This window comes from Branchiostoma floridae, chromosome 10 (assembly GCF_000003815.2).
Source record: "Branchiostoma floridae strain S238N-H82 chromosome 10, Bfl_VNyyK, whole genome shotgun sequence".
Taxonomy (NCBI): Eukaryota; Metazoa; Chordata; class Leptocardii; order Amphioxiformes; family Branchiostomatidae; genus Branchiostoma; species Branchiostoma floridae.
The window spans coordinates 15,858,781-15,886,545 of NC_049988.1; the positions used below are offsets into that span (position 1 = coordinate 15,858,781).

The following is a 27,765-nucleotide window of genomic DNA, read 5'->3' on the forward strand; positions in this document are numbered from 1 at the left end:
CAGATTTTTATGAGGGCTTCCAAGGGTGTGGTCATCTTGATATCAACTCAGTCACTCGTGAACAACAAATCGACGTACATGTATTTCAACGTCACGTGGATATATGCCTTTACCTTTGTGCCAAATTTCAACTCATTCGATGAAAAAATTGAGCCTGTTATAATCCCAATGGCATCACTTTCTGAACCACCCTTGTAATATAATGTGATAAAGGACCTGGAGGTGCATTTGTCACTGTTGAACAACCTTATCGGATTACTGCCGATTGCTTCGCCCAGTGTCAATGATGAGGTACTGATGATGAGGTTGGGAGGTTGCCACAATGTCAGGAGATCATATCATCATTTATCAAACCTCTGAGCTTTATAGCCGTCGTTGATGATAACACAGTTGTAGGCTAGAATAGTGATGAAACTATAGAAGTAATCCTTGCCCCTGCCAGTGTTTGTTTGTTTGTTTGTTTGTTTGTTTGTTTGTTCTATCAGTTGGTCAGTGGGTCCTTGGCCCATCTGTCGGTCAATTGGTCTGTCCGTCGTTTGTCCCATCGTCTGGACAGTTCGTTGGTTAATTGGTTAGTTGGTTGGTTAACAGGATAAGTTAAAAGAAGTGAATCAATTTTACAACTTCTCTTAGACTTATCTATTGGTTTTAAGGACTTTTACTGGCCTTGGTCTATGCTTATTGGTTAAAACGATCAGGATCAACAAGATTTTTTCACCATTTCACGACAAATACTCTCAACAACCTGTACGTTGCCCATTATGAAACCTAGACCCCTGTGCCTGTTTGCGTGTCCTATGTTTATGACCCCAGAGCGGCGACAACTCCAGTCCATTAACACATGACATGCTGTGACTGATCACTGTAGATGTGGGTCACTCTCCGCATCACCGATGACCCCACAATGTCAAATGACCGGATGGCCATGTGTCATCTTTATAAGAAAATTACACTACCTTGGACATAGCCAGAATTGGGTTGTAGCATATCAATGACCAGTTATTACCAGATTTGGGTTGTAACATGGGCAGGCTTCTATAAGCAAGATTTAATCAGGCTATTGTATACCTAACCTTTTTACATCTAACTTTATGTGCTGTTGCTATCTAATGGCTATATTGGTGTCAACGAGTTCCTCTTTATCCTTATAATAGTTCTATAGTTCTAGAGAAAAAACCCTCTAGCAAAGGACACTTACCCGGTAGTCTAGTAAACTCTAATAGCCACTAGCACTGTTAGTGTACCACAGAAACGGATATACAGTTATAGATGAGGGCTCACAGGCTTAATTTTGTGGATGGCCAGTGGTTTGTGATGATGCTCGGAAACCGGTAAGAAAGTCGCTACGAATTGAAAAAATCCGTTCATAAAAGCATGGCAAATTGAGAGAAAACGTCAGAACAGTGATCAAACCGTCAAGAAATGGGCACTTGCTGTAAAACATCCCGTTCTAAAACGAGAAGCAGGTAAGAATCGGTTTTGCAGCAGCAGATGTGTCGACGTCAGCAATATTGGGATGGTCCTACCACAATCACAGGGTGGTAATTTCTCATAGATGTCGGTGAAGAAAATTGCTTTTATGTAGGACAGCGTTCAATAATGCAGGGTAAGCAGTATATGATGGGGTGACCCCTATCAAACGGTGGTCACAGACCATGAGGGGTGTCCAGTGATATAGATTACCACCGCATCTGATAGAGGCGTAAATGGTTCTTGGAAAGAGTGCATGACTATTGGATTGAGCTCTTCTATGACAGTACTACTGTTTACAGTACTAGTATAACATGCTTTGTTGCAAATATGCATTACAAATTTCTAGCAAAAACCTCATTCTTTTATTCCTATATGAGGTAAAGATTTTTTATCAAAACCCCATTTTCTTGTAAATTACATTTAAAACTTCAACAAAGCATTCAACCAAGCAGCAACAGTAACCAGTAAAGTTATAATTCTTGATGCAGGCAAAAAAAGGCCACAGAGTGATCTACTTTTCAGTTTCGCGAGAAACACACAAACTTGATTGCAGGTATTCAAAAGGAAAAGGACTTAAAAGAAAATGAATCTGACCCCTCTTTATGTGTCTTGATGGTATACCCCTGCGCTTCTGTCCACCTAAGACCGAGTGATCCATTGAATATGGTGACTGTCAGAAGGGCACATTTACTGTCCCGGTGGAAATCAGCTTTAGATGCTATTACCCCAGAAACATGACACAAAATGGCTGAAACTACCTGACTCAGCACTGGGGTGGTCAACTGATGGTCAAGCAATATTTCTGACACTCTGACCATACTTATTTTAAATTCAAGAAAGGCACTTTAATGGCACAACAAGTCTCTCCTTTGATATCTACCTTGCTAGCCTGGTTGCCATCCTATTATAAGTTTACCAGTTAACTAGGACACCCAGCCTATTGACTTGCTATCTAATGATGACATGGCTTGACCATTGTTGGCAAGTATGCTAAACAATTAGCGGTCACTTTGAGGCGGGGGTCGTCTTGTGAACATGATCGCTAGACCAAGTTTGACTGTTTGACAGTAGGGTTATTAACTAGACATACAGTGACAGGCAGCCTCTCATGGGATACATCTACAGTTCCAGTGACACTGACAGGCCTGGCCTGTCTCCTACACTAGACACCATGGGATTTATCAAAATTTGTTTTATTAATGAACTTCTAATAGCCCAAACCCAAATTGCATACAGAATTTGGTGATTACTTCGTAATACAGTACATTTGTTCCACAAACTCTGTGAAACTCTTTGATAGTTAGTTGTTTCGCTCAATCTGTTATAGGCCCACATGCTGATACAAAATGATACATTATAATCAGTAGATTTTCAGATTTTTTTTAAATCTACACTGTACTTTCAAAAGCAGCTGCTCTTTGGAGCTTTTAATATTTCATAGCAGAGTGGATTCCAATTTGAAATTATAGGATAATTGATACCTAAGTATTAAAATGTTGATATATCTCATGTGTAAACTAATAGAGAACACCAAAGTCTTTTGGAATCGCATCATCTATGTATAGATCACTTTTCAGCAAAATGATATGTTTTAGTCATATCAGTCGCTCTTTTTCTTTGAAACACCTGCTCAAAAGAAAATCCCAGATCCGTTGTGTGTCATGGCCTTAAAAGGTGTAAAACGTAATTTGAGTCATCATCTACTGTAATACCAACCTCAAGGGACATCGTCTAGACATTGTACTTTAGTGTATCACATCAGGGAAAACTCAACACTGGTAAGAGTACATAACTCATCATTCTGTATGACAGAATAGAAAGAAATCTGAAAAAAAAAAGAAGATTGATCTAGATCCATTTTATAAAACCCAATAAACTTTTTAGCCTACAGTCATTTAAGGTTTTCTATCCTTCCTACAACAACTGGAAAATATGAAGCCTATACTTGTAAACCAATGTGATAAAGGTTTAGGAAAACTTCATTTAGAAATTGAAAAGACGAGATTGATCTAAATTGTTTTTTACAACATCTGATTAATGGCATTAGTCATCAGCTATCAAATCTTTTCCTGGTTGCAAGTTACAGCTAATGTAGAAGGTATTCTAACAACAGCGTTCATCAACGTACTCGTAAAGTAATGATTAAGCCGAGAAACAATAAATATTTTACAGCATTGCATGGCGACAGAGGCGACAAAATGAGACAATAACTCTTCAAACTTATTTGATTACTATGTGCCACAAAAATGGTTGGGGTTTAGAAATTTCTGTAAATAGTGCTTCTGGACTCTAGAAATAAGTGCAGCGATAAACCACTAATAGAGATATTGAAATAAGAAATCAGACAAAGACCAACTTTGCTCTCAAGTAAGGCCTACGTCACATTTTCAAACCGGGGCCCAACCGGGCAGCTTTTGGAGATGATAAGTATTATATAAACTACATGTACACAATATGTAAAGAGACTAGTCGTGGGCATTATCTGTGTACATCATTACGTATACATTTCGATTATTCGTTTTAACAAACAGCCTGGCCGGGCCACGATTTGGAAATAGAACGTTAGCCTAAAGAAGGAATGGCCCCCAGCAGGCCATCTTCAAACAGTTCCTGTCCAGATGAGCCTCTCCAGCCGTAGACATGCAGTCTCCAGTAGGATTTACTGTCATCAGATATGATCATCTCCGTCGTAAAGCTACCCTATAACGGCCTGATGAACTGGGATTTACCCCCAAACATGCAAAAATCTGTCAGAACTAAAAGAGAGGTTTGTCATTGTACCATACCATCGTTCTCACAATTTTTTAACGATATAAAAATCTAGTGTGAAAAGGTGAAATTATTCATTGTAAAGCAACAGCCTGATGATAAACTGGCATTTACCCCTTAACATGCACAGATTTGTCTGAACGGAAAGAAGGGTTCATCGTTGTACCCTATTTCAAACATGTTATCTAGATTTACTATGGACAGATGCAATTAGATGTCATCAACTCTGTCGTAAAACTAAAGCATAGCAGGCTGACGAACTGGGACCTACCCTTAAACCTGAACAGATTTGCAAGTTGTCGTGAACAAATCATTCTGTTCATTGTAACATCTTCATAAAGGATATCATCCAAATATCAAAACATTGTTGGGCCTCTTGGAACAATTGATTTAAAAAAAAACAGTCATATTTGTACCACTGTGTCATTTGCTAACAAGCCCATACAGGAAGTCCTAAAAATTGGTAACTCACTTTGGCAGAAATCTAGTTAATTGCAGCATATACAATTTCAATATTACCAGTTTTATGTTCTATATCGGAAGGCAATTATCATACTTTCTGACAGAAGGAATTCAGGGAATGCGTCCTGTACTACTCCAACCTTGCGGACCCTTATTTTGATGGACTGCCAGATTCCACAGACAGTGTAAGTCATGATCAGACTGGCACCTGGGTAAATGGCACAGTCCCCAGTGGGACTGGGTAAAGCAGAGGTCCGCAGGTATCATTATGTAGTTTTTGCTGGCTTCCTTAATTTCTTCCACCTCAGAAAAGTCCTGAGCAGATGTGGGATCTAAGCATTATTCATGCAGAAAGTTTGTCGATGCTTGCATACTTCAGAATGTGGTTCTTAGAATAGAAATATTACACCTTTTTCACCTGGGTAAATCGCACGGTCCCCACTGGGACTGGGTAAAGCAGAGGTCCGCAGGGATTACATTTCACCTGCTTCCTGCATGACATCACCTGTGAGATGGGTGGGCTTTGGGCTTAACTTGCTCAAACGATTCCGACAAGTATCACACTTGTAATTCATTTGTTTTAGAAACAGCCTAGATTTTGCAAATTCATTTGATTGAAAGAAGTCTAACATTAATAGAAATACAGCTAATGACAATGTACTAAATAAAATAGACACACTGCAATAAAATATGACATCATCTAAGAGATGTATTGGCTTTGGGCTAAACTTGCTCAAACGATTCCGACAAGTATCACACTTGTAATTTATTTGTATCAGTAACAGGTTTACATTTGACGAATAAAAAAAAGTTGGCCATTCATAGCAAAAAGTCTGAAAAGACTGTGTTCAATATTATTGTTTTAAGAAATGTCTTCTACAATGAAAATCACAGAGTTGAACAAATAGAAACATGTATTATTGTGCAAGTGACCATAAAAAGGTCAGGTTTTTAACAAGAGGTCTAAACAGCCCTTGGCTAAATACTGAATATATACATCAAACTGGAAAAGTCAGAGTGACGGAAAGGCCCCCAGAGAGAATCTGAGTGAAAGTCAACCAGAAATTCAAATATTGACCATTCAATGTTTGCAGAAGAGATTATACAACAGATTAATTCTCGTATAATCCCAAAGGTAAACACATTTGTATGCTGTGCAGCATTTTCTCTACAGGTTTTTGTAGCGGTAAAAGTAAATATGAGGAGCAGTCCAGGAGACAATACTAGTGCATGTAAAATCTGATAGGTAGACAAAGATGACTTGGATTTTTTTTGTTCCTGTAGACAAAATTGGAGTTTGTAAGTGGAATATCATACGATAATCAAGCTACAAAGCTGGAGTGTTATCTTGAAGGCTGGCCGTACAGTCTTCTGGATGCTGACATGAGATATTAGATTTGCTCCCCAAAGGTACTGTGACTAATAGACTTACCCTCACAAACAGAACAGCTATGTTTAATACAGATATAGCTGAGTAGTAAAAAATTTAGCTACTTTGTGACAAAAAATATTGTCCTATACTCTTATCCGTTCAGTCAAAGTCTTGATGAAAATCATAGATCCCAAAAAAATTTTAGATTTGAAATGTTACAACAACTTAAGCTCCTTAATACAGATACAGATGCAGCATTTCATCTTCACTATGTGATGATCGCAAAGGCTAAGCTGATCAACAACACCTTTTCCAATTCTAAACTGAGAGGGTAGCTACTGTTGAGGCAAAGAGAAAGGTGAGAAAAGCCCATCATCAAAGGATGCTGAACCGGTAGACTCTCCATTCTCCAAAAGGAGTGGCTGTCTATTATATTACATCATCACTTGGTGGATAAAATCTAGGTCAGGAAGCTTTCCACATAGACCCCTCACCTGTCAGGTAACACAAAACTGTACAAGATGGAAGAGCTGTACACTCATTATCATTTCTCCCTAGAGGGGTGAATCCATTTCATCCCCTGGTCAGTAATGGGCAGCTGGGGGGTGAATCATTACCGACCAGGGGTGTTCCATCAGAAGGAGATAAGATTACAGGGGTGACACTTGATATACCCAGGGGAGGGGCATGATGTAATGTTTCGAGGTTGTAGTGTTAGTCTTTAGAGATGAAGCTAGTCACTTTAAATTAAGGGGAAAAGGTAGAAAATCTTTTAGTCACTTTTTAAGTCAAATATCTCAGTCTATGATGTACAAGGATATGACTGATGAAGATAGCATTGTCATAGATTGAAATATGACTGTCCTCTACTGTATATCCAATGATATAGCAAAGTATGAGACTTCCAACCATACAGCATCACTAAAATCCTAAAAGTAACCCTTGAAACTTAAAGTAAACAGGGTTACATGGAAGTAGAAAGATGACGAAAAGGAAAGAGGGAAAATCAGCAAAAGAAGATGACAACGAAATGACAGTAGAGACACTTGTTAATGGTATTTTCAAACATTGTCCGTTTCAATTCGGAAACTATCCTTCCAACTTCAAACAGTATAAAATGGCTTTCAAGTACACAAATGTAAAATAAATGGATGGGGGTTACAGGGAAAATCTAAAGAGGAAGAGGAAAGAAGATGACAGGAAGACACTTGATACATGTACCCTGAGGGAGGGGATGTGATATAATAGATGAGGGTATAGGTTATTAGGGATGGACCAGAGAGGATAGGGGTTGGATGGATGTGTGAAAATGGGAGGAAAATCTGTACCATGGGGATAACAAAAAAATAATTATTACCTTCAAATGAGAGAAAAATATAGAATATTTGACTATTTTCATCTCTTCCTATTTCTGAATATCTTAAAGACAATTTTACAATTATGTTCTGATGTTGAACGAAATGTCCTCACAAGTGAACTTTGGTTGACTTCTGTAAAAATCACGACACGGAATCACTTTTTTATGACTCCGGCCCATTTCCAAGGTTATAAATGTTTAAAATCAAATCATTCTGCATGAATGCACAAAACACTAAACTGTGCTGACCCAGTTCAGTGTCTATCACACCCTCGGTTCATTGTCTATGATCCTAAAAAGGCAAAATAAATCATATCTTGACCATGTCATTGAAATTGAAATTTCTAACAAAATGTTTTGAACTGGAAGAGCAAACCCAAAAATCAGATTGTCTTTAAGATTTGTCTTTTCATTGACAGAATTTGATGTCTTGTTAGGTACAATATCTTTTACAGCCAAAAACAATTACACTACAGATTATTGTAATGATTTCATCAAGTGTTATGTTCGTCCGTCAGTCAACAACATTGCTTCTGTTAGCAATGTCGTCCACCATTCACGATTCATTCGTCCATCAGCGTAGTTAAGTCAAGTAAATCCATCCTACGATTCAAATCTTGACTTCCGTGTCCTTTTCATTATAGCTCGAACATCACGAAAAATGAAATTACAGCCTAAACAGAGCCAGTCAATCGATACGCCTTACTGTACTTAGGCAGCGACCAAAGTAATTTCTAACACAAACACAGCATCACTCTCTCAGTACAGTAATCAAATCTGCCTCTTTAACCCAATCGCTCACGTGAAATAGGGTCTGCCTTAGCTCTATAGTAGGATCAATAGCACATTTAACCCTTCTACTTTCCTCTCGGAAACTAAAAGGAATCAATACATTTATCCTGGGCTACACCTAAAAACCCTGGTGTGAACTTCATCACATTATTGGTTTGGAAGGAGGAACGCCTCACCCTAAAGCCACATGATTCGAAGCAATTATTTTGCTATCACCCTGGTGCTATGGTAGGATACATGAAAGGACAAGCTAGCTCAACATGTATTCAATACTTTGCATCTCAGATAAATAGTAAAAATTCCTAGCTTTGGCAAAAGTTTCATTTTCATTCATTTTTGGCAAAATCTCAGTTTTATTGATTTGGTCTGGGAAATGTATTTTACTTAAAAATTCAATTATTGCCTCACCAAATCACCAAAATTTAGGTTTATCAAATTTCATTTTCTTATAAAAGTTACATGTTCATGTAACTGTTTTAAGAAAACAAAGTGATATGCTGATACATGTACTTAATTCTAGGTCAGGTATTATTGGCACTGACCCTTTCTAAGACTCTGTATTTGTTCAGGGGCACAGTTTGTTACAGACAAGGTCTTTACACCAATCTATAACACCACAAGAAGGCTATACCAGATTATACATGACCTTGACATGCCAGGGTTCTGTGTGACCTTCAAAGTTCAGAAGAACCATAAGCACACCGCATGCCATGTTTTGTCTGCTCTATCTCAAGAATTCCAGAACTGGCTTGAACACAGGAAACACATAAAGAGAAAAAAATGTCTGAAATCAGAGAAAGGAAATAGCAGGAGCACAAGTCTCAGGTGACCACAAAAACACACCTCATCTAAAACCAGGAAAAGACTGACGTTTCTTTGTCATTCCGCCCTCTCACACATTAGACCTGCATTCTCTAAAGGATGTCATCCATAAAATTAAGTTTGCACAGCCAAATAATACACTACAACGGGGAAGGGAAATGACTGTCTTTACTACATGTTTTCCAGCTTCAACCTCAGACAGCAAACAGTAACGGTTATAATCCACAACCCACGCACCTTACACGTACAGTATATGGAGGAATTCCCAAACAGTGCAAATCCTCCCCCTCTGTGTTTTCCTGCTGAGTTTGTCTCATCATACCTCTCAAGTTACACACCTGCATGATTCAGCTTCCTGGTCTAGCTTCTTTTGTCTGGAATTTTTGTGGTTTAAATTCAAAGACGTACAGTTTAGAGTTTACAAACATGGTAATGTTAGTAGCTATGCCTGTTGCAGCTTGCAAAAGTTGAAAAGTTTCCACATATTTGTTTCTACTGGTAACGCATGAATGTATCAGCTAAGGTTGTGTTTACACCTTTGCTGTAATGTTCTTGGCAAAGTTTCCGCACAACAACAAAATCCAAACACCGTAAAAGTTTATCTGTGCAAATCTAACATTCATGGCTTAAAATACCAAAGAAGAGACATCTAACCACCTGGAATTTCTCATTTCAACACAGACATAATTCTTCCGGTAAATCTGCAACATCCTGGAGTAAATCAAAACTGCTTTCTAGCCTCCTTAAAATTCCTTAGGATAAAGAAAATGATACTTTGCATGGCATTTCATAAATACCTGGTATGCCTGTCATACCAACATGTCTTATTTCTAGTTACTTGCAGTAAATTAAAGAAAGCAGCAAGTGATTAAGATGTAATATACCTAAGATTAATGTCTTAACCTTGGCATTGAGATAACTGGATTAATTTGTTTTCCTGTCTTAAAGCCACATTTTTTCTTTATCAAATTTCCAAGGGACAGACCAAGAACAAAGATGGGTGTAACTGCAAACATTGTCACCTTATTTATGTGTACACACTCCTGCTGGACTACATGTGGACACCATTAGTATAAATGGCCTGTACAAGTTCTGTTGTTGTCAGTAAACCTGTATGAGTGTATGTAGATAGAGTTGTGGGGCAGACAGCCAAAAAGTGTCACTTGACTACCAAGCCAAGTGCATAAATTACAATATTTCCTGTTTTCTGCAAAGTGAAGTTTTCTGCAAATCAATTCTAAAATCTGGAACAATTGCCAACAGAAAACTTACAAATCTACTTTCTACTTTATTTTCATGCCTTTTTAAGAATTCAAACTTTAACTTTTTTCTAAAACACCTTCATGATGAAAACCACTAATTCCTTTTAAGGTTGACCTGTTATTCCAAGGTAGGCGTAATTGACAGCTGAAGGTCAGAGGTCGAGGGTGCCTTATCAGAAAGGGAATGTGCATACCAGGCAGATCACAAACACCCAGAAATGTTTCAGGGGCAAAAAAAACACTGCCTGTCAGCTGGGCTGGCTTAGCAGCAAGTGTCTGAAGGCCAAGAGGTCTGAGTTTGATTCCCATCCTGAACAGTACAGGTGTAGCTAGCTATCATCATCATCATCGCGGGCTGCTTGCCCGGACCAAGTCCACCCTCAAAAAAGGCCTATTCAGTGAAGATGAGCTAGCTATATCAAACTTCAAAGTAAAAACAAGTTATAGGAAGATGTATGCATGTATCTGGGCATCAATGTGTGCAACCTGCCAGCTGAGGTTGCTTAGCCACAAGTGTTTCAAGGCTAAAAGGCCTGGGTTCGATTCCCAACCAGACACCTGTGTTCAGACTTTCAAAACAATTTAAGGAAATCACCTTGAGTAACTCCCACACGCCAGTTCAAGTGACTGCATGTATCCTTGAAGGGCACCAACATGGTAGATTTTGTACTTAAGTGCAACTAGACCTAGACTACACACCTGTGAGACAGCCCAAACCTCCAAGTTTGTACCAAGATGTTCAAAAAATGTACTCTTAGATGCACTAATGTCTTCAGTTGTTATACATGTATACAATTCCTACTATAACAATTCACTGACATTCGGGGATGCCATCTGCATTGGTTATTGGGTTAGACAGCATGGAGAAAGTTAGGCCAGTTTCAGGACTTAAAAACTGGAATGCTCATCTTGTACACATAGTTTCCGACAGTCCACTATCCATTGTCTAAATGCTCCTCTCCTACTAAGTGCACACATATTGTCCTTTCAAACCACGCTGACCAAACATGCATTAGTGACTGGCTATATGCCAAGGAACATGCAGGTTTTGTGGAGGACCAAGACTAAGGCTTGATTGTTATTGACATTTTGCCAAGAGATGTTGTACAGCCTGTCTCGGACATGTCTCACACTTGGAACATCACTTTCTAAAGGTGTGTCACTATCTGGGACATCTTGGTACACCTACTTAAGATGACATCACAACACTCTTAGGACTTTGGAAAAAATGGAAATTAGGTCCGTATTTGTCAAGTTAATAATGGAAAGAAATTGAAAGCAATATTTCAACATTCTTTTAACAGTTGTGAACTTTTTACAGAAAAGATTTTGAGTGTATCTTAAAGTTTTCTGTACTTCCTTTCTTGAGTGCATAAGGGGTCTCTATTTCACCTGAAAGACTTGGAAAGGCAGACACTGGTAGAGACAGTCACAAATGTCAACCCACTGTGTCAAGCTTACAATAACACCTGGGCAAACACAAACTTGTAGGTGGGGATTGATACAGTCCAGGTGTTAATGTCAAAGTCACATCTACATGAAAATAGATATTTTAGGAGGCGCTGTGGGGGTACATTCCGACATATTAGTGCAGGTGCAGCTAACACAATTAATAAATTGTGTGGGTTTGAGACAAAACTGTGTCACCAAACAAAGTCTGGGTGGGATCTATGACACCAGTCAAGGGCAAGCCTGCAAGCTAAGCCAATTTTGGTAGGTTATTGTTTAAACTGGAATCTCGCCAAAGTGCAGTCTGGAAGCAGGTATGGTAAACATAGTAAGAGTAACTTTGAGTAGGGATGAGTTGAGAGTGGAAGCATGCTGTGACTCCTTTAACATTTACTGTATTTTTGTTCGGGAATCATATTTTCTATAACAAGCACTGTGGGGATTGTTCTGATAAACGCAAAAGGATTTGGGGCTGTTATGTTCCAGTAATCACTGGAACATGTCTATTCTGACACATTGCTATAGCACTGAAGCGGACGTGTCACTATGTCCGCATGTGGAGTGTTTCACTATGCCAGTATGAACATCCATGAAACCTCCTTGTGTAGCAGCCTCTCTGGGTTGCATTTGTACATACTTGAATATATTTGTCTTATGTACTACAGACTCCACAATAGAGGCCTGGGGAACCTCCATCTTGTATCAGTCATACAGTGATTTACACCATTCACTCAGACGGGTGACCTAGGTCATCCCTGTCTTGTAATCAGTCAGTAAAAGGGTATGTCACCCTGTAAGGGGCAGTATAACCCCATCGGGTGATGATGATGATGATGATCAACCGATGATGATGATGATATGAGACTTCAGGAAGACTAGTGGTATGTTTATGCAGATCACTTGGTAATACAATGTATGGATACCTAAGTAAGGTATCAAAGTATTATGAAAGGACTATCTGAAATGTAAGGTACAAGTTTTGGAATAAAAAAATCTTGGTTTGTCTTGACTTACCCATGTGGAAGTCATCTTTCCAAGCGTCCCCTTCTGCTGTCTTCTTCTCGTCTCCTCCCAAGTTTGGTACACCATTGTCGTAGGTCAGCGTCTTGGAAAACAGTTGGCCTGGAGAAAGGAGAAGAAGATATTGGTAAGCAAGTTGCAAATATACAAGGTTAGAAAAATACCCACTTAAAAAAAAATCAAACCTACTAATAAGTGATTTTTATGAGCTTTCAGCACTAGTTTTTCAATTTCTGAATCATTCCTCCGGGCTTAAATCTAAAAGTAGATTTCAGTTTCCAGAAATGTCCCATTGGTATAACCTAAATGTCATTTCAACTCTCCAAATCATAGGATGACCCATCAACAAGTTTAATGACATCATGAATGTGATTGGTCCATTACAGCCTGTTCTGTGGTTTAATGAGACCATGAATATGATTGGTCCTCAGCAACCTGTTCTACGGTTGCCCTGGGCTACAAGGGTCAATCACCCGAGGTCACAAAGGTCATGACAGCCAGTCTACCACTTATATGTAATGGGTTCTGACTTATGGTGAAGTACAGTCAATAAAATGACCTTTATCTCTTTTCTTTAAACAATACTTTGGGATAAAGAGGAATATATCTTCTGTCTTCAGCTTTATCATAATGACTAGTGCTATTTATCCTTCAGAAATATCTGTCAATAACATTACAGCGCATCACAATTCTTATGATCATATCTATAATTTATGCCATTACTACGATGTAAAATGGAATATAAATTGGTATTTGTTGCTTTATTTTGGTATCTTTCTTTTTAATATGTAAGACCCCATTCATATCTAATGTCAGATAAAAGTACATACCCACAAGGGGGTAAGTTAACTTAAAAATGCAAGCTCTGCTGCAATGTGGGCATTTGCAGAAACTGCGGACAGGTTTTTTTTCCAAACAGGAAGACAGGTGCGTTTGAAAGTCTGGCACAAACTGACCATGATAAACATGAAACCTCAAGCCTCTAAGTTGCTGACTGAGCAACCTGGATTCGTGCTATGATTGCCTAAGGTCCCTGGACACAACTTAAAAGCGAACTACACCCTTTCATCTTGTAGAGCGCAATCAAATTTGTTCAAGGCAGTTGTACAGTTTTGATGCTGTAGGGTTTTCAAGAAGGCTCTGACAAAACCTGCCAACTAGGATTTAATTTTCACTTTTCACACATCTTTTCCATAACAAGACAACTGAATTTTACAGGATGCATGTGCGACTATCCAAAGAAGGCTCCCAGTTTGTAACTGTAGGAGATTAGAGGGATGTATGCAACCTGGTCCATACATTGAATCAGTGATCTACCAGCCTGACATTTTTTCTGTCCCCTGAATTTTGAATGTACCTAGTAAATCTTGTTGAAGGCGATGCTAGAGGGGTCCAGGGTTATGCTCCCTGGGAAAATTTTGAAATCTTGACCATCTGAAATGCTGTTTCCTTTATTTTGCTGGTAGATCTAGACTCAGTGTTATTCAATCAATATCTTTATATCCCAATTTCTGCCCATCACAGGGGCAAAATTTTTGTCTGTCTCCAATGGCAAAATTCTGTCAGAGATCGAACGCTGCATTGAATCATTGTGCAAAGGTATGTAATGAAGTGTGTAAATGAATAGCATCTAAGGACAGAATGATAGTGTCAGACTGTCTCCTAACATCTGGGATTGAGGTCAGGGCAGCAACATGTTTGAAGACATAATTTCCTGCCTCGAAATTGATTTCAGAGTTGATTTCACAGATGACCAACCAAGACGCCACCTTGCTGCCATTATCAATGTTTAAGTTCCCTAACGGCACCTTCCGTGCATTCTTGCATGGAACTAGAGATGGCCGGAATTTGGGTTGGAATCTTGAGCAAGGGGTACTTTTGAGCATTATCTTTTTTGTCTCTCCATCTTCATGTCTACCTTGTCCCCCCAATGATCAGGAGGTCAAGGGACTAGGTAGGTAGGTAGTTAGGAATGTGGGTTGGAATCTTGAGCAAGGGGTACTTTCAAGCATTATATTTTGTCAGAAGATTGTGCATACCATCAAAAAGACAATACGATATTAGATACATCTTGTCATTGTAAAAAAAGAAGACAAGCTAACCTTAAGACTATATAAAACAGCAACATACATGTAGTTTACTATGACCATATCTTAAGGGATATCATCTTAGATAGAATGAGAAGAGGATCTGTATACTGTAAGCTCTTCACTCGGTTGTAATCCTTCTACTAAGCCAACAGATTAACATCACTTTGACTCAAGATTATCCTTCAGTCTCTGTTTCTAATCCTTCTCAAGTAGAATTACCACTGAAAGGAGCATTGAAGTGGTCCATGTGCTACTATCTGCTGACTGGATTCTTTGTTTTCTGGTCAATGCCATTGCAATGATAAAGATCGCCTCAAGAATTTCTTGGAACCTTTTCCTTAAATCTTAAAGTCTTGTTTACTTAAAAAGCCTAGAAATTTGAAATGAAAGACAGAAAATTTCTTATTCTCCAATTCATAAGCAAAACATTAAGCCAAACCAAGGAATTCTGGTAAAAAGATACTAACAACTTTTTTCCGTGGCACTAATAATACCATTTTATCAACTTTTACCCAATTAGGAGAATGTAACTGCACAATAATATATCATATAACCAGATATACAAATGTAAGTAGTACCAGTACACTCTTCTTTTTCTACTACCAGGAGGCTTTAACTAATGAATGAACAGATGTTCTATTCATCAAAACATCATGTTCTTCTTTTCTTTAAACTAACCTGATTTTATTGGAAATTCCCTGCAATTGCCCTGTTATTTCCGATAGCCTGCTTAATTAACTTCTGAGATTATACAAGCTCATTGGGTCATCATTGGTGGGTTTTTCCAGCGGCACGTAACGAGGGAGGATCAATTCTCAAATAACGCAAACATGGTTCTGGGTAAAGAGAGGTTCTGAACGGGAACTGTCGATCGTTATGTTGGGACAAATGGAAGAATTACGGCGTAATGCCCTACTTAGACATGCTGGAGTCTAGGGGAATGACTGAGCTATATACTAATTATGGACAGAGTGGATAGGAACCAGGAAATGCAGGGATCAGGAAGGCCAGCTTTCTGGGGGGGAAGGGGTTTGAACGGAGATTTTCACGAGATAAGTAGATATGCAAAAAGATAAAAACAGAACTTACATGTGTATGAGAACATTTGAGTAAGTCCAGCTTTTTTTAAATTCCTGGAATCGCAGCAAGCAGTGAAATAATAGATTTTCAAATCTAGATTTTTTGCATGGATTCAACAAAATTTGTTGCTTTGGTAGAGCTTCAGTCCTGTCTAAGAATGGTTAAAAGGTCATACATTTCATTTGACAAAGAGCAAAGATTTTCACATACCGAACATAGCAAACAACATTATGGAAAAAAGATATGGATCTTAAAATGACATACTTTTGTGCTGGCTTGCCAAAGAGGAATACCAATATAGATAATGTGAAAGATAAAACCATCAAATGAGACATTCAGACAATGGTTCGTCACAGGTATGGTGTGACTTTCATGAACAATGCTGACATTAAAACACAAAAAAAGATAAGCTTATTCTCACATGAACCCAAGTGTGTCTGGGTATGTGCAAGCACTGAATTGGGCAGAGAAAAGTCAAGCTGTCACCCACAAAAGATTACAAGTGTCTACAAACAGGTTGCTGTCATTTTATACAATTACAAATTTTCAATGCATTTCTTCCATTTTGCAGCAGAAGTTTCATTCACATAAAATAACTCAATCCATTCAAGGCTCCAAGCAGATGCTATGGTAGCAAACGAAAATTTTCTGACTGACCAGCTTTTCTGATATTCCACTATAACATGTTACAACCGTCTACCCAACATCTGCTTGGTTACCTTTTATCAGTTCACATGCATGTTTCTACCCCACCCCCACTGCCTAGCTCTAAGGCCCCGTTCATGATACAAAAAATGAAACGGTTCTATCGGTTACTATCGGTTAGGCCAGCTGAAACGGATAAGTTTTGTCATCATGGACGGTCCGAAACGGATCTGAAGCGATAGGAAACGGTTTGTTCGGAACCTCCTCGCGAGGTAGTATTGAAACGGTTTCTTCCTTATCCGGAATTGCGAATTTGTATCATGAACGCAAAAGCGGCGCGATCCGTTTTACATCCGGGCATGTGCGTTCATATTTGGTGGCGCCACGGGGGAAAAGTACAATTTTTAATCTGTCATTCGGGTGTTTCGGCCGTGTTTTCAATTGTAAAATTCGTTTTTATTATCGGGCCGCCACCTAGTCGAGTGAGGAGCCAGCAGTCCTGATATCGCAAGGGGAATGTGTCAGGAGATCCAGTGGAAATGTCATAGCATGGCATATATCGGGACCACAATGTTTTCAGAGGCATTTTCAATGTCATAACAGAACCCAGCTTCGAATACAGTAAGACATTGGTTCAATTTCGATAAAAGACCAACAATCTGACACAGAAGTACAAGTTTGGGCAAGATCACAACAACCTCAGGGGTCAGAGGTCGCATTTTCGTGCATTACCATGCCTTTTCAAGGAACTGAAACGGTTTGCACGTTTGCATCGTGAACGCAAAATGCAAACCGTTTCCTGTCGTTTGCTGTCGGATTTCCAGGCCTAACCGATAGAACCGTTTCATTTTTAGTATCATGAACGGGGCCTAAATGTTATGAAGTAGATTTCTAGCGAGGTCAACGCCCATGAAGCCGGTTCTTTCAAATGCAGAGTAACCAATTAACGTCAGACCGGTGGCACGCGAGGGTCAGGGAGGAATGTTTCATACCTATTGTCCGTCGATTACTAGCTGTTAAATACCGTCAATACATTACAAAGGACATTTTTGTGGGGCTTCCTTTAGTTTGCAGCATGTATTTTTATGAGCTGGTCCCTTTGAATGCTGGTTATATAGAATAGAAGGACGGACTGAATAATCAGCAAACAACACGACTTGAGTGCATAACGCATATATTTGACAACTTACTACAGCCGCTGTACACCGGGTCATCAGATACGTCTCTTTACCTTGTTACAAGGTACAAGTTGTAAGTTGTAGAACTACGTACTGTTTTTATTTTTGTGAATGCAAGGAAATAGCACTGAAACATAGGGTGACACGTACTAAAAGTCACAACTTTTTTGGGGTGACAACATTTTTGGGGAGTGACAAGAAGCGAAACACTTCAGTTACAAAAGTACGACCGCATAGTGATAAATAGTAAAATATTCAACAAAGAAAAACTTTTTAAAAAAGTAAAAAAAATTGCACCACGTCAGGTTCGAACTCTGGTCCAAAAGTTACAAATCCAATCACTAGTCAACTACGCCACGAAGCCTTGCGATTCAAATGAATGAAAAAATAGAAATAAACTCAGAAAGCGCGTAATAAAAGAGACGGAAATAAACTGTAAGGCCGTCATTTCAACAAGTTTAATGGCAAGAAAACTCGCTACAGTCCCATCACCTTTTGATCACCAAAGTAAACTTTTTAAACTGATATATAGAGTTATTTGTGAGCAAGTAAAGCTCCCGCACGGTGCAAAATGACGAACAATAATGCCTGCTTGATTTGAGTTCACGGCATTTGCATGATAAGGAAGGGTGCGAAAAGCTCGCAGTTATCGCCCAATGTCAGTGACCTGCCAGCAGCTATTTGATTGGTCCTCGCTAGAAACTACTGAATGTCAAATAGTCTACACGACCCCCACTGCTAAGTCATCTCACACAAAAGGAAAGCCACAATCATCTGTACTTTCCATATCAATGCTTCACAAGAAGAGGAGTTAAACCCATAATTAAGGGTTGCACTGAATAAGAAGAGGGCAGCCAAGCCTGGTATTTTGATGGCACCTAAGAGAGTCCAAAATATCCCGAGAAACTGGGACAATCATTGTCTACAGAAAAAAACACAAAGCCTCCGTCTTGCCTGTATAAGAATCAAGAAATTGCTTCATACAGACTTAATTATGTCAGGCCCTTTTCTTCCCTTTGGTGAAGCCACTGCCTTTGACTTAATTATCCTATTAACACCCATTGTTATCATCTTAAAAGGGTGTTGATTACACTACACTTGTGAAAAGGAGAAAAAGAAAAACCCATTATGACATCCACACTCGAGAAAAACAATGAAAAGTCAACTACCTGGAATGATTTTTGTTTAAAAAAGATGTCTTTTGGAGAAGATAGACCTACGCTGAACTTTAAGCCTGTGCTGAACTGTGTGGGATTTGAAACCTTTTAACAACTAGCCCAAGCTGCGAGCAGGTCTGCTAAGAAACTAAAGCCCAGACAAAAACTGGCTTCTTACATGTCTCACAACACAGCTCAAGAGCTTGAGCTAAAAAGTTCAGTCTTGGAAAAAAAGACTCTGACATTTTACGTCTTATCCAAGATTTACTACAGCAAAGTTCCTCCTTAGCATTTAAGGGTGTAAGAAATCAAATCTGAGCTGCCCACTCGACAACGATCAGTCTAAGAAAAAAGTCCTTGACATTTTCGTATATCTAATAAGGGGACTACAGTAACTAAGTAAGATTGCTCCAAGTAGCGAAGGGTATAGAATAACTGATTCGGGCGCCCTGCAGTATTCTAGCCAATCTGAAATTTCTTTCCGTCCCCTGGATTTTGAACGGAAATCCCGTCAAGTCAAGCACTGGAGGCTTCCGTGTGACTGTTCCAGGGGGTCCAGGAAAACGTTGGAATCTAAGACCCTATTAAACACTATTTCCTGCATTTTGAGGGGCAAATTTTGCTGGAAAAGAGTAGACTCAGCTTGGCTCAATGGCATCTGTGCTGAATTTCTGAAGACCTTTGCAAAAATATCATTTGTTTCATATCTGTACATGCCAATTTTTGTCCGTCACATAGGAAGGACGATACTGGCTAGAACCCTGTAATGCCCAGTAAATAAATCAAATGCACACAGTGCTAGGTGTTTATGCTCAAGAATGGCATATAACGAAAATGTCACGATTTTCCCCACCAACCTCTGCTTGGAGAGTACCGAAGGATATAGAATAACTGATTCGGGTTGCCCAGTATATAAATCACATGTGCACAGTGCTAGGAGTTTATGCTCAAGAAAGGCTACAATCATCCCAGGAAACTACATCTCCTAGGTTTGTAATCACCCTGCAAATTACGACAGCACTAGCTGAGCTGGGGTAAAATTCGATTAACACTGCCTGCCAGTCAATAAGTGATCGCAAGTCTTTGTGATGTTCTCTGGGGAGGTTCCAGGAATACTAATCAATAGCTCTTTGGGCTGCAGACTGCAGTTTCTTGAATTTTCTTTTCACCTGTAGTATATCATCTAAACTTTTTAACTATGGTGTTCTATTGTACCAAGGAGGTTGAAAAAACCTCCTTGATTGTACTGTATAGTTCAAATCTTCCATGCTAGTTGTTGCAATGGATTTAATTTCAAGGAAGCCAGAAAACGTCCAGCTTGCTTGTAGAATTTAGACCTTCTTCATTCTTATAATTTTGGACATGTTGCTAAAATTAGACATTTTTGCCTTGTTTTATTTGCTTGTCTGTTTGTTTGTTTGTTTGTTTATGTTTGTTTTACTCTCATAACAGTCATACATAAAATCAAGTGTATGTGACATAAAAATGAGACTGTTATAAAGAAATTCTGTTACCTTGCCAAAAGTAGCTCCCCACAGCACCCAGCAGAAGCTGTTCAGCATCCTTGAGAGAGAAAAAAAGACAAAGTTTTTAAACACCAACAACTTGTCTCACCAACTGAAAACTACATTTAATTACTAAAATAAGAAAAATCAAATGAATCAGGTTAGCTTTACAATCCACAATTAAAACTAAAATGCTGAAACTGGGTAGCAGATTGTTACTTCACATGCAAAACACAAAATTTCTCATGCAAAAATGTCACTATTACAACATAATACACTACTACACAGATGGATACAAACAAAAGGCAAACATAACACAAAAACAGTCAGGGTGGAATTCAACACTACAATCTACTAGTATCTAACGAGCATGGATGATTGGATTAAATCACTTTCTCTTTTTGGAAACAAAAAGTGAAGGTGAAGGAACACTGGTCAAAAATCACAATAATTGACAAATACAACAGGTGGGATTATTCATATTGTAAAATTCTAGACCCATGGTTTGTTAGTAACAGACAGAAGGACAGAGAGATTTTGTTAGGAAGATTGAGTTTGGGTACAAGACGAAACACAGCCTTTTCTTCCTCTGTCATCACAAAATATATGGGCGAGGAAAGAAATGACCTGTTTTATGTCCAGTAACAAGGTGACAGACAGAGGAAACATAGATCAACAGTGATTTCTCTATGGTATTGTTCAAGTCAGGCTCTTATTGTGTTGGACGACAAAAAGTTGATGTTCAGCCTCTATCAGAAAAAAAGACTGATAGCTCACTACTAGCTTGAAATAGCTAGCAATTTTATATACTGTACTGTACTGTGTACATTACTTTTTTTTCGCTTTATAATTTCATGTTGTTGTACATCAACTTCAACTTCTATGTTCAAAAGCTAATAACCAGTAAATGAGCTGAGGAGTTTTAGTTTTTTTCATCCATGAGGCAAAGTGATTTTGGGCTCTCTACAGGGTTTAAAAAAAGGTTGATTGCTGCTGCCGGTGTATGGCAATGCCCCAGTAGGATCCAACAGGTTGTTGCTGCCTTGGTGACAAAGCGTTCCTCACGTTATCAAAATCACTTCACCGATCCGATCTGAAGTTGAAAATCTGTGCGTCACAAAACCGCACACGGGCAACAGATGGTTCATAAGCATTTATCGCATCCCAGAGGGACACATTGCGGCACCGCAGCCAGGCGACACAGTACACTTCGACAGCATGCGGTGTCGTTCTTTGAGGCACGCAGTACGAGAGCTCTGACCCCCGAAATCTTTAGGTCACAAGTTGTATGAAAACTTTTGAAAGCTGTTGTGACCATGGAAGAAAAGAATTCGCCACCACAGGAGACATGGTTTTAAAAGGGAGCTGACAACAACGAGAAAAAGAAGAAAGCATGGCTCTTACCAAAGATTAGAAAGACCAATATCATTATAAGAGGCTAACTAAACTGTGAACAACAACAAAACTTCTTCTTAAGAAGAAAAGTTATTCATTCATGTTTTCAAAACATGATACATTGTGGGAAAATATAATAAATCACCACTTTGAAAGTTTCTTATTCACCATTTGGCTGTGGATGGGAAATACATTACAAAGACCAAACAATAGACAAGAAAAAAGCTTAAGAATGAGCTCATCTTACTGTCAGACAACTCTTGTGTTTACACAAAGGGGGGTGTGGCCATTCAATGATGTCATGTCTAAGCTTTTTATTTCTGGACAATTTGCTCTTCACTTCAATAATATATTCCACAAAACACATTTGATTCCAATCTTCTGAATTTGAAACAAAGTAAAAGAAACACTCTCTCATAAGAGGGCATTCTAAGGTGGTGACTATACCACACTACTTTCAGGAAGGGGGTTTTGTTTGTAATGTTTCACTACCTGAAGATACCGCTAGGGGGCCCAAAATTGTCAAGTTTCTTTGGAACCTCAATACCTATCAACATACCAAAGGTTGTACAAATCCGTCAACAGGATCTTGAGTTACTGGTTTATGTACAAGCACACAAACACGGCCAAAAACAGTTCTCCCATCCGAGGTGAACAAGGAGGTAATAACCCAAGCAGGCACAGTCCTAGAGACCAGAAAATTTGCCAGGAGGCAGCAGACAGTGGCATAAGTGGCCTTGGAGACTAGCAGACCTGTTAATAAGAAGACATACGATCCTTCAACCATGGCAGAGGCATTCAATTCTCCAGGCACAACCACTTACCAAGCAGAGGGACCGAAATTGGAAGAGTTCACCAAGGCACACCTAGCTGAACTAATAACATTACTCACTGTTCCACCACAGTCAAAAGAGGAGACAAGTTGATTTCCAACGGGACAAAAGACTGGGATGGAAGTATTCAGGCGCAAAAGTCCTATTTTCAACAATCATGTTTCATTGAAAACTATACTCCAGACAGTGGCAAGATGAATGTTACCTCAAACTGCTTTACAGAAAAGTTTCATAACATTAAAAAAATCTTATATCCGAATCCTATTTTGATTGACATTTTTTTACATTCTTTGATATATCTCTGCATCTCTGAAACAGTCTACTGTGTTATGGGGTATGCCCTGAAATATAAGCATTGACACAGTTGAAGCGTGAGCTTTAAGTAACAGTTACACTTTAAGTACTATCACAAAGAGACGCCCACAGAGTCTCAAATTTTAAGTCTCCAAAGGAACGGAACAAAAGCATCAAAGAGAAACAAGAGATTACAGCGTCTTCTGGCAGAACACTGAAGGTCAAGGTGTAACCAAGGTCGACAAGCCTCCTTAGCCAAACAGATTACCCTGGGAAAATTGGAGAGTCGTTCTAATTTGTTGACATCATCCGCGGTTTAGCGGTTACTCTCCCTGACTTTCTGGCAGCTGGAAACATTTTCTTCCAAAGTTCTGTTTAAGAAGCTTCTATAGCAGGCTCTCTGGGGCCTTTTCCATCTTTTCTTGCCTCATAATAATCTGCTGGAGCCGCCTCACACGTTGCATACAGTTGCCCCTGTGAGACTTAGTGCTCCAGTAGAGGAGAGGGTGGAGAAAGAATTGCACACCCCTCCTTCACCATAAAAAGTCATGTGCAGGTCAGGCAAACAGGCAAATAGCCTGTCTGCCTCCTCATCTGTCCAATCGACAGGAGAAACCAAAAATAACGTTACACTTTTGCTGGCCATTTCTTTTTGTACGGGACCGGCAGTCAAGCGACCCAGTACAATAAGAAAAGGCCAGCAAAAGTGTAACGCTATTATGAGGCAAGAAAAGATGGAAAAGGCCCCAAAGAGCCTGCTATAGTGGCTACATTCAAGTTCATTTGATTATGACATGTGTCTTTTGTTAGTCCTCGAGGTGAAAAGGATCATGGTCCTGACAAAGGAGAGAGTGGCATGATGGGATACATCCTCCATGGGTGTTCCCACCCTGAGGGAAGAAGGATTTGCCCGAAGGCAAGCCTTCCGGACTGACACAAAATAGTCTGGAAACTCAGACACAGGGGAGGATTACACCTCAAGGCAGAACATGGAAACACACTTATAAGGAACACCCGAGAATTTGCAACGTTTCCGCATTGTTGAGTAGGGTTAGGCTAAAGTCTATTCCTGCGACACTCGTCATAGTGAATGAAACTTCCCCTAGCAAGGAGCAGTTTTGAAACACAGGAGGCAAGTAGGACTGGTCAGATGGTGGTGCTTGAACCCCGCTTTTACAGTTTTACAATACTAGTAGATCCCCCTCTACTACTCACACAAACACCCAGCCAACAGGCTATCCCTGTAGCGATAAAAAAACACGAGGACCAAAACGGATTACGCAAACCACAGGCAGCCAAGTATCTACTGTATGATAACATACCAAGTCTGACTTGTGCGGCAACGAGATTGAACAAAAATAATAAACTACCGAGAAAAGTCTACAGTGTAAGATCTGGTTGCAAGAACAGGTACTGTGTTAGGGAGTTGATACAGTGTAAGATCTGGTTGCAAGAACAGGTACTGTGTTAGGGAGTTGATTTTAATTACAGAGACACTGATAGACTCAGCCTGGATTGGTCCCAAGATGCTATCAATCAGATCCCCCAACAAGAATGTCATTCTCAATCAAATGCCACTGCTGCGTATTTCCCAAAAGGGCAGCTCTAGATTTCTTTCTCGTCTCACACAAAGCATTTTCCCGTTCCTTTCTACTCATTTCTGTGGCGTGGGGTAGTATTATGGGGGTGTATGAATATCAACAAGGACTGAAAGCTATTCATACGCTGCTCTCAGTGGTGCAGTTTCCCCCGTTTAATGAAAACAATTGGATCTCCGTCCCTCCAGTTGAGCTGGAATGCTGTAAGTCCGGAGTAAGAGAGCCTCGGGCCACACACACCGTATAACAACAGGCTTAGACTGTGCTGATCTAAAGAGATCAACCAGTCCTGGTGTAAAACTAAAAGGCTGGCGGAAAAACAAACTTCTTGACACTGAGCTTGTCTGAGCTGCCCTGCAAGACTTTCTGCGAGAAAATACTATGCCAAAATCTTTTTTTTAAATGGTAAAAATGAAGTCCTTATCAAGCATAATCACAATATATAAATATGCGATATAAAGGTCAATGTCCTCAAGTTTAAATGCACAGTCAGATGTCCCAGGCACAAAAAGGTCAACGACCCCTGACTGAGTAAGAGAATTTTTTTTACAAATTCTGCCTTTAAAACATTTTTAATTTTCAGGTTTTTCCAACTGATTCAAATCTGCTTTCTCATTTCAAAAGGAATATATAAATGCTATTTTCTTCCACCGGCTTTGATCTCAAAAACGGAACTTCTTGCCATCTGAAGGGACAGAATTGTCCTGAGGGCTGACTGAACTGCCAGAGAATTTCCTGACGGACCTTCCAAGGGTTTCCTGCACCATGAACGGCTAAACCTACAGGCAATAACAGGAAAACCCAGCGGCTTCATAATGAGCCATCAAAACCTCAACATTTGCCTCCTATCAACACTAATTGTAGTAGCCTGGTATCCAGAAGTATCATAGATCCCCAGTCTTTTCTGTCTACTAATGAATTCCGGTGAGAAAATATTTGGTTTGTTTTCTTACCAAAGCATACATAGGAAGGAACAATTTATGCTATGAGCTATGGTTAATGATGTAGGGAGTTTCTTCTTCAACGCTCCAAAGAACCGAGTAAAAACAGAAACTGTTCGTGACTGCGCAATAAAGCTAATTAATGACCAATTAGAGATGCCATCTCTTTGAAGGCTCCATGGCAACAACTATAATTAACGAGAAGACTACCAACATACCTTTTGATACAAGTCACAAAGCATGGAAACAATTCTTTATATATTATCATATGACGAGAGTGTTGAAATTTTTGTCTGACAATACATGCACAGTACTCGTCTTTGCCCAAACTCACATGTTGGTCTTTTTCTTTACATCACATGTTGGTCTTTTTTTTTTACATCTGAGAATATTGCCCATTTCTCCATACTTCCTTCATACTGAACCTTGTTACCACATAGTACACACCTCAAGATAGAATTACTGACAAGAAAACACAAAGAAACACCGTCCGATATCCCCAGGGCCTTATGTTACATTTTCCTCATCTTCAAAGAAATCCCTCTAACTCACAGTAACTGGGCAACATACACACATGCATGAAGAAATCTTGAAAACAACAAATTTTCCTTAAATCTGCCTGACCAGGAAAAAGAAGAGGGGTTAAGAAAGGCAAATTTTGAGCCAGTAATGATATCTTAACAGGTATCAGGTGTATGGAAGATGAATAAAGTGAGAACACAGGACATCTAGCAATGCATTGAAACCTGACATTACATCCAAAAGTCACTGTTTGAAGAGAAAAACGAAAGGCAATTTAGATGACTGGAATAGAGCAAAAGTAACTGTATCAGAAAAGGATTTCAAAAGGAAACGGAGCAAACCAAAGTTTGAAACACTGAAGAAAACAAGCGTAGGTAGAATCAAGCCATAACAAAAGAGATAGAAATGCCTTTAAAATTAATTACAGCATAGAGAGCTACCTACTAGATGCTATTCTCAAATATCACCCAAAGAAAGCATAGAGAAAAGATGTGATCCTTTGAAGTGATGGTATAAAAGAATGGATATGCCATACATATCAAAATTAAATCGTGTGTTGCAAATCAATTGAAACCAAAGCTAGTATGAAATAAAAATCCAATTCTAATTAGAAATAGAAAACAAGATATAGGCAGTCACTCAAAGAAAAGAAGCAGAAACCAACTGAAAGAAACCACTAGACAGGAAATAACGGATTCTTGGTAATCAATCATATTGGCAAAGACAAGATACCCATTAGGACATTACACGTGTAGTAAAAAAAGTGGGCATTGTTTTATATTTCACTATTTCATAGTGTTAGGATTACTCAACTGTACTACATTGTAGGATGAGCAGGTTTGATTATCTGGTTCAGTTTGTAAATCAATTCTTTTAGGTTACCTCAAGTCTACTTGTAAGAGGAAATTAAAGGAGAGTTAGAAATAAATTTACAAGGTTTAGAAATCTGAAAGGCCTTGTCCACCAGCTACCCTACTTGGAGAGAAGTAGGACAGTAGAGGTGCCATGACTGCTCTATATCCAGGAGGAATGGCCAGTGTTCTAGCCAGCCTGAAATTTTTTTCCGTCCCCTGGATTTTGAATGGAAATCCTGTCAAAGGAACGTCGATCCTAGGGGGGTCCAGGGGTATGCTCCCCAAGACCCTCTGAAATGCTATTTCCTTTATTTTGGAAGGGGCAAATTTTGCTGCTAGACTCAGCATGGTTCAATTAGATCTTTACATGACAATTTTTGTCCCTCACAGAGGACGGAATGGGCAAAAATTTTTGTACCGTCCCCAGCAGAAAATTTCCATCAAAGGACGGAAGGACGGACGCTGGCTAGAACCCTGGTCCGAATGGCACAGAAGGGAGAGCCCACACTTCCTCCCCTAGTCGCACCCTGTGTGTACTTACATTAGCAAAATCCAAACTGATACCGGCCTGACAGTAGCCAAGGCGGCCGAAACCACCCTGGCTGTCTGGAATGGGGAACAAAAAAACCACAACAAAGAACATAAATGTTGGTACAACAAGCAGCATGCAACACAGATGGACACGTGTGGCACTGGCAGTGGTGAGTGTTTCTATCCTGGGGGCCAGTCTGGAGATGTGGTACAAACATCCTTATGGAACAGACATCTTTGGCTACTTCATCTTGGATACGGTTATCTTGCAATCGCGGGCAGAAATCTTTGATTTCTGGCATTCCTCATGTCCACATGTTTTCATTTGTTATCTATGGAAATAGATTGACACAGGCTTAAATGA

At 39.4% G+C, this 27,765-nt stretch overlaps 1 protein-coding gene across 1 annotated transcript in view; it reads right to left on the reverse strand.

Annotated features, from left to right (window-relative positions):
* The window catches only part of LOC118424961 (integrin alpha-5-like), a 65,727-nt gene that overhangs the window by 29,331 nt on the left and 8,631 nt on the right, over nucleotides 1-27,765 (reverse strand). The window contains exons 5-7 of the mRNA XM_035833770.1: nucleotides 27,412-27,476; nucleotides 20,443-20,491; nucleotides 12,773-12,880 (exon numbers count right to left, since the gene is read on the reverse strand). Of these exons, the coding sequence (XP_035689663.1) occupies nucleotides 12,773-12,880; nucleotides 20,443-20,491; nucleotides 27,412-27,476 (222 nt within the window). The remainder of the gene's footprint in view (nucleotides 1-12,772; nucleotides 12,881-20,442; nucleotides 20,492-27,411; nucleotides 27,477-27,765) is intronic.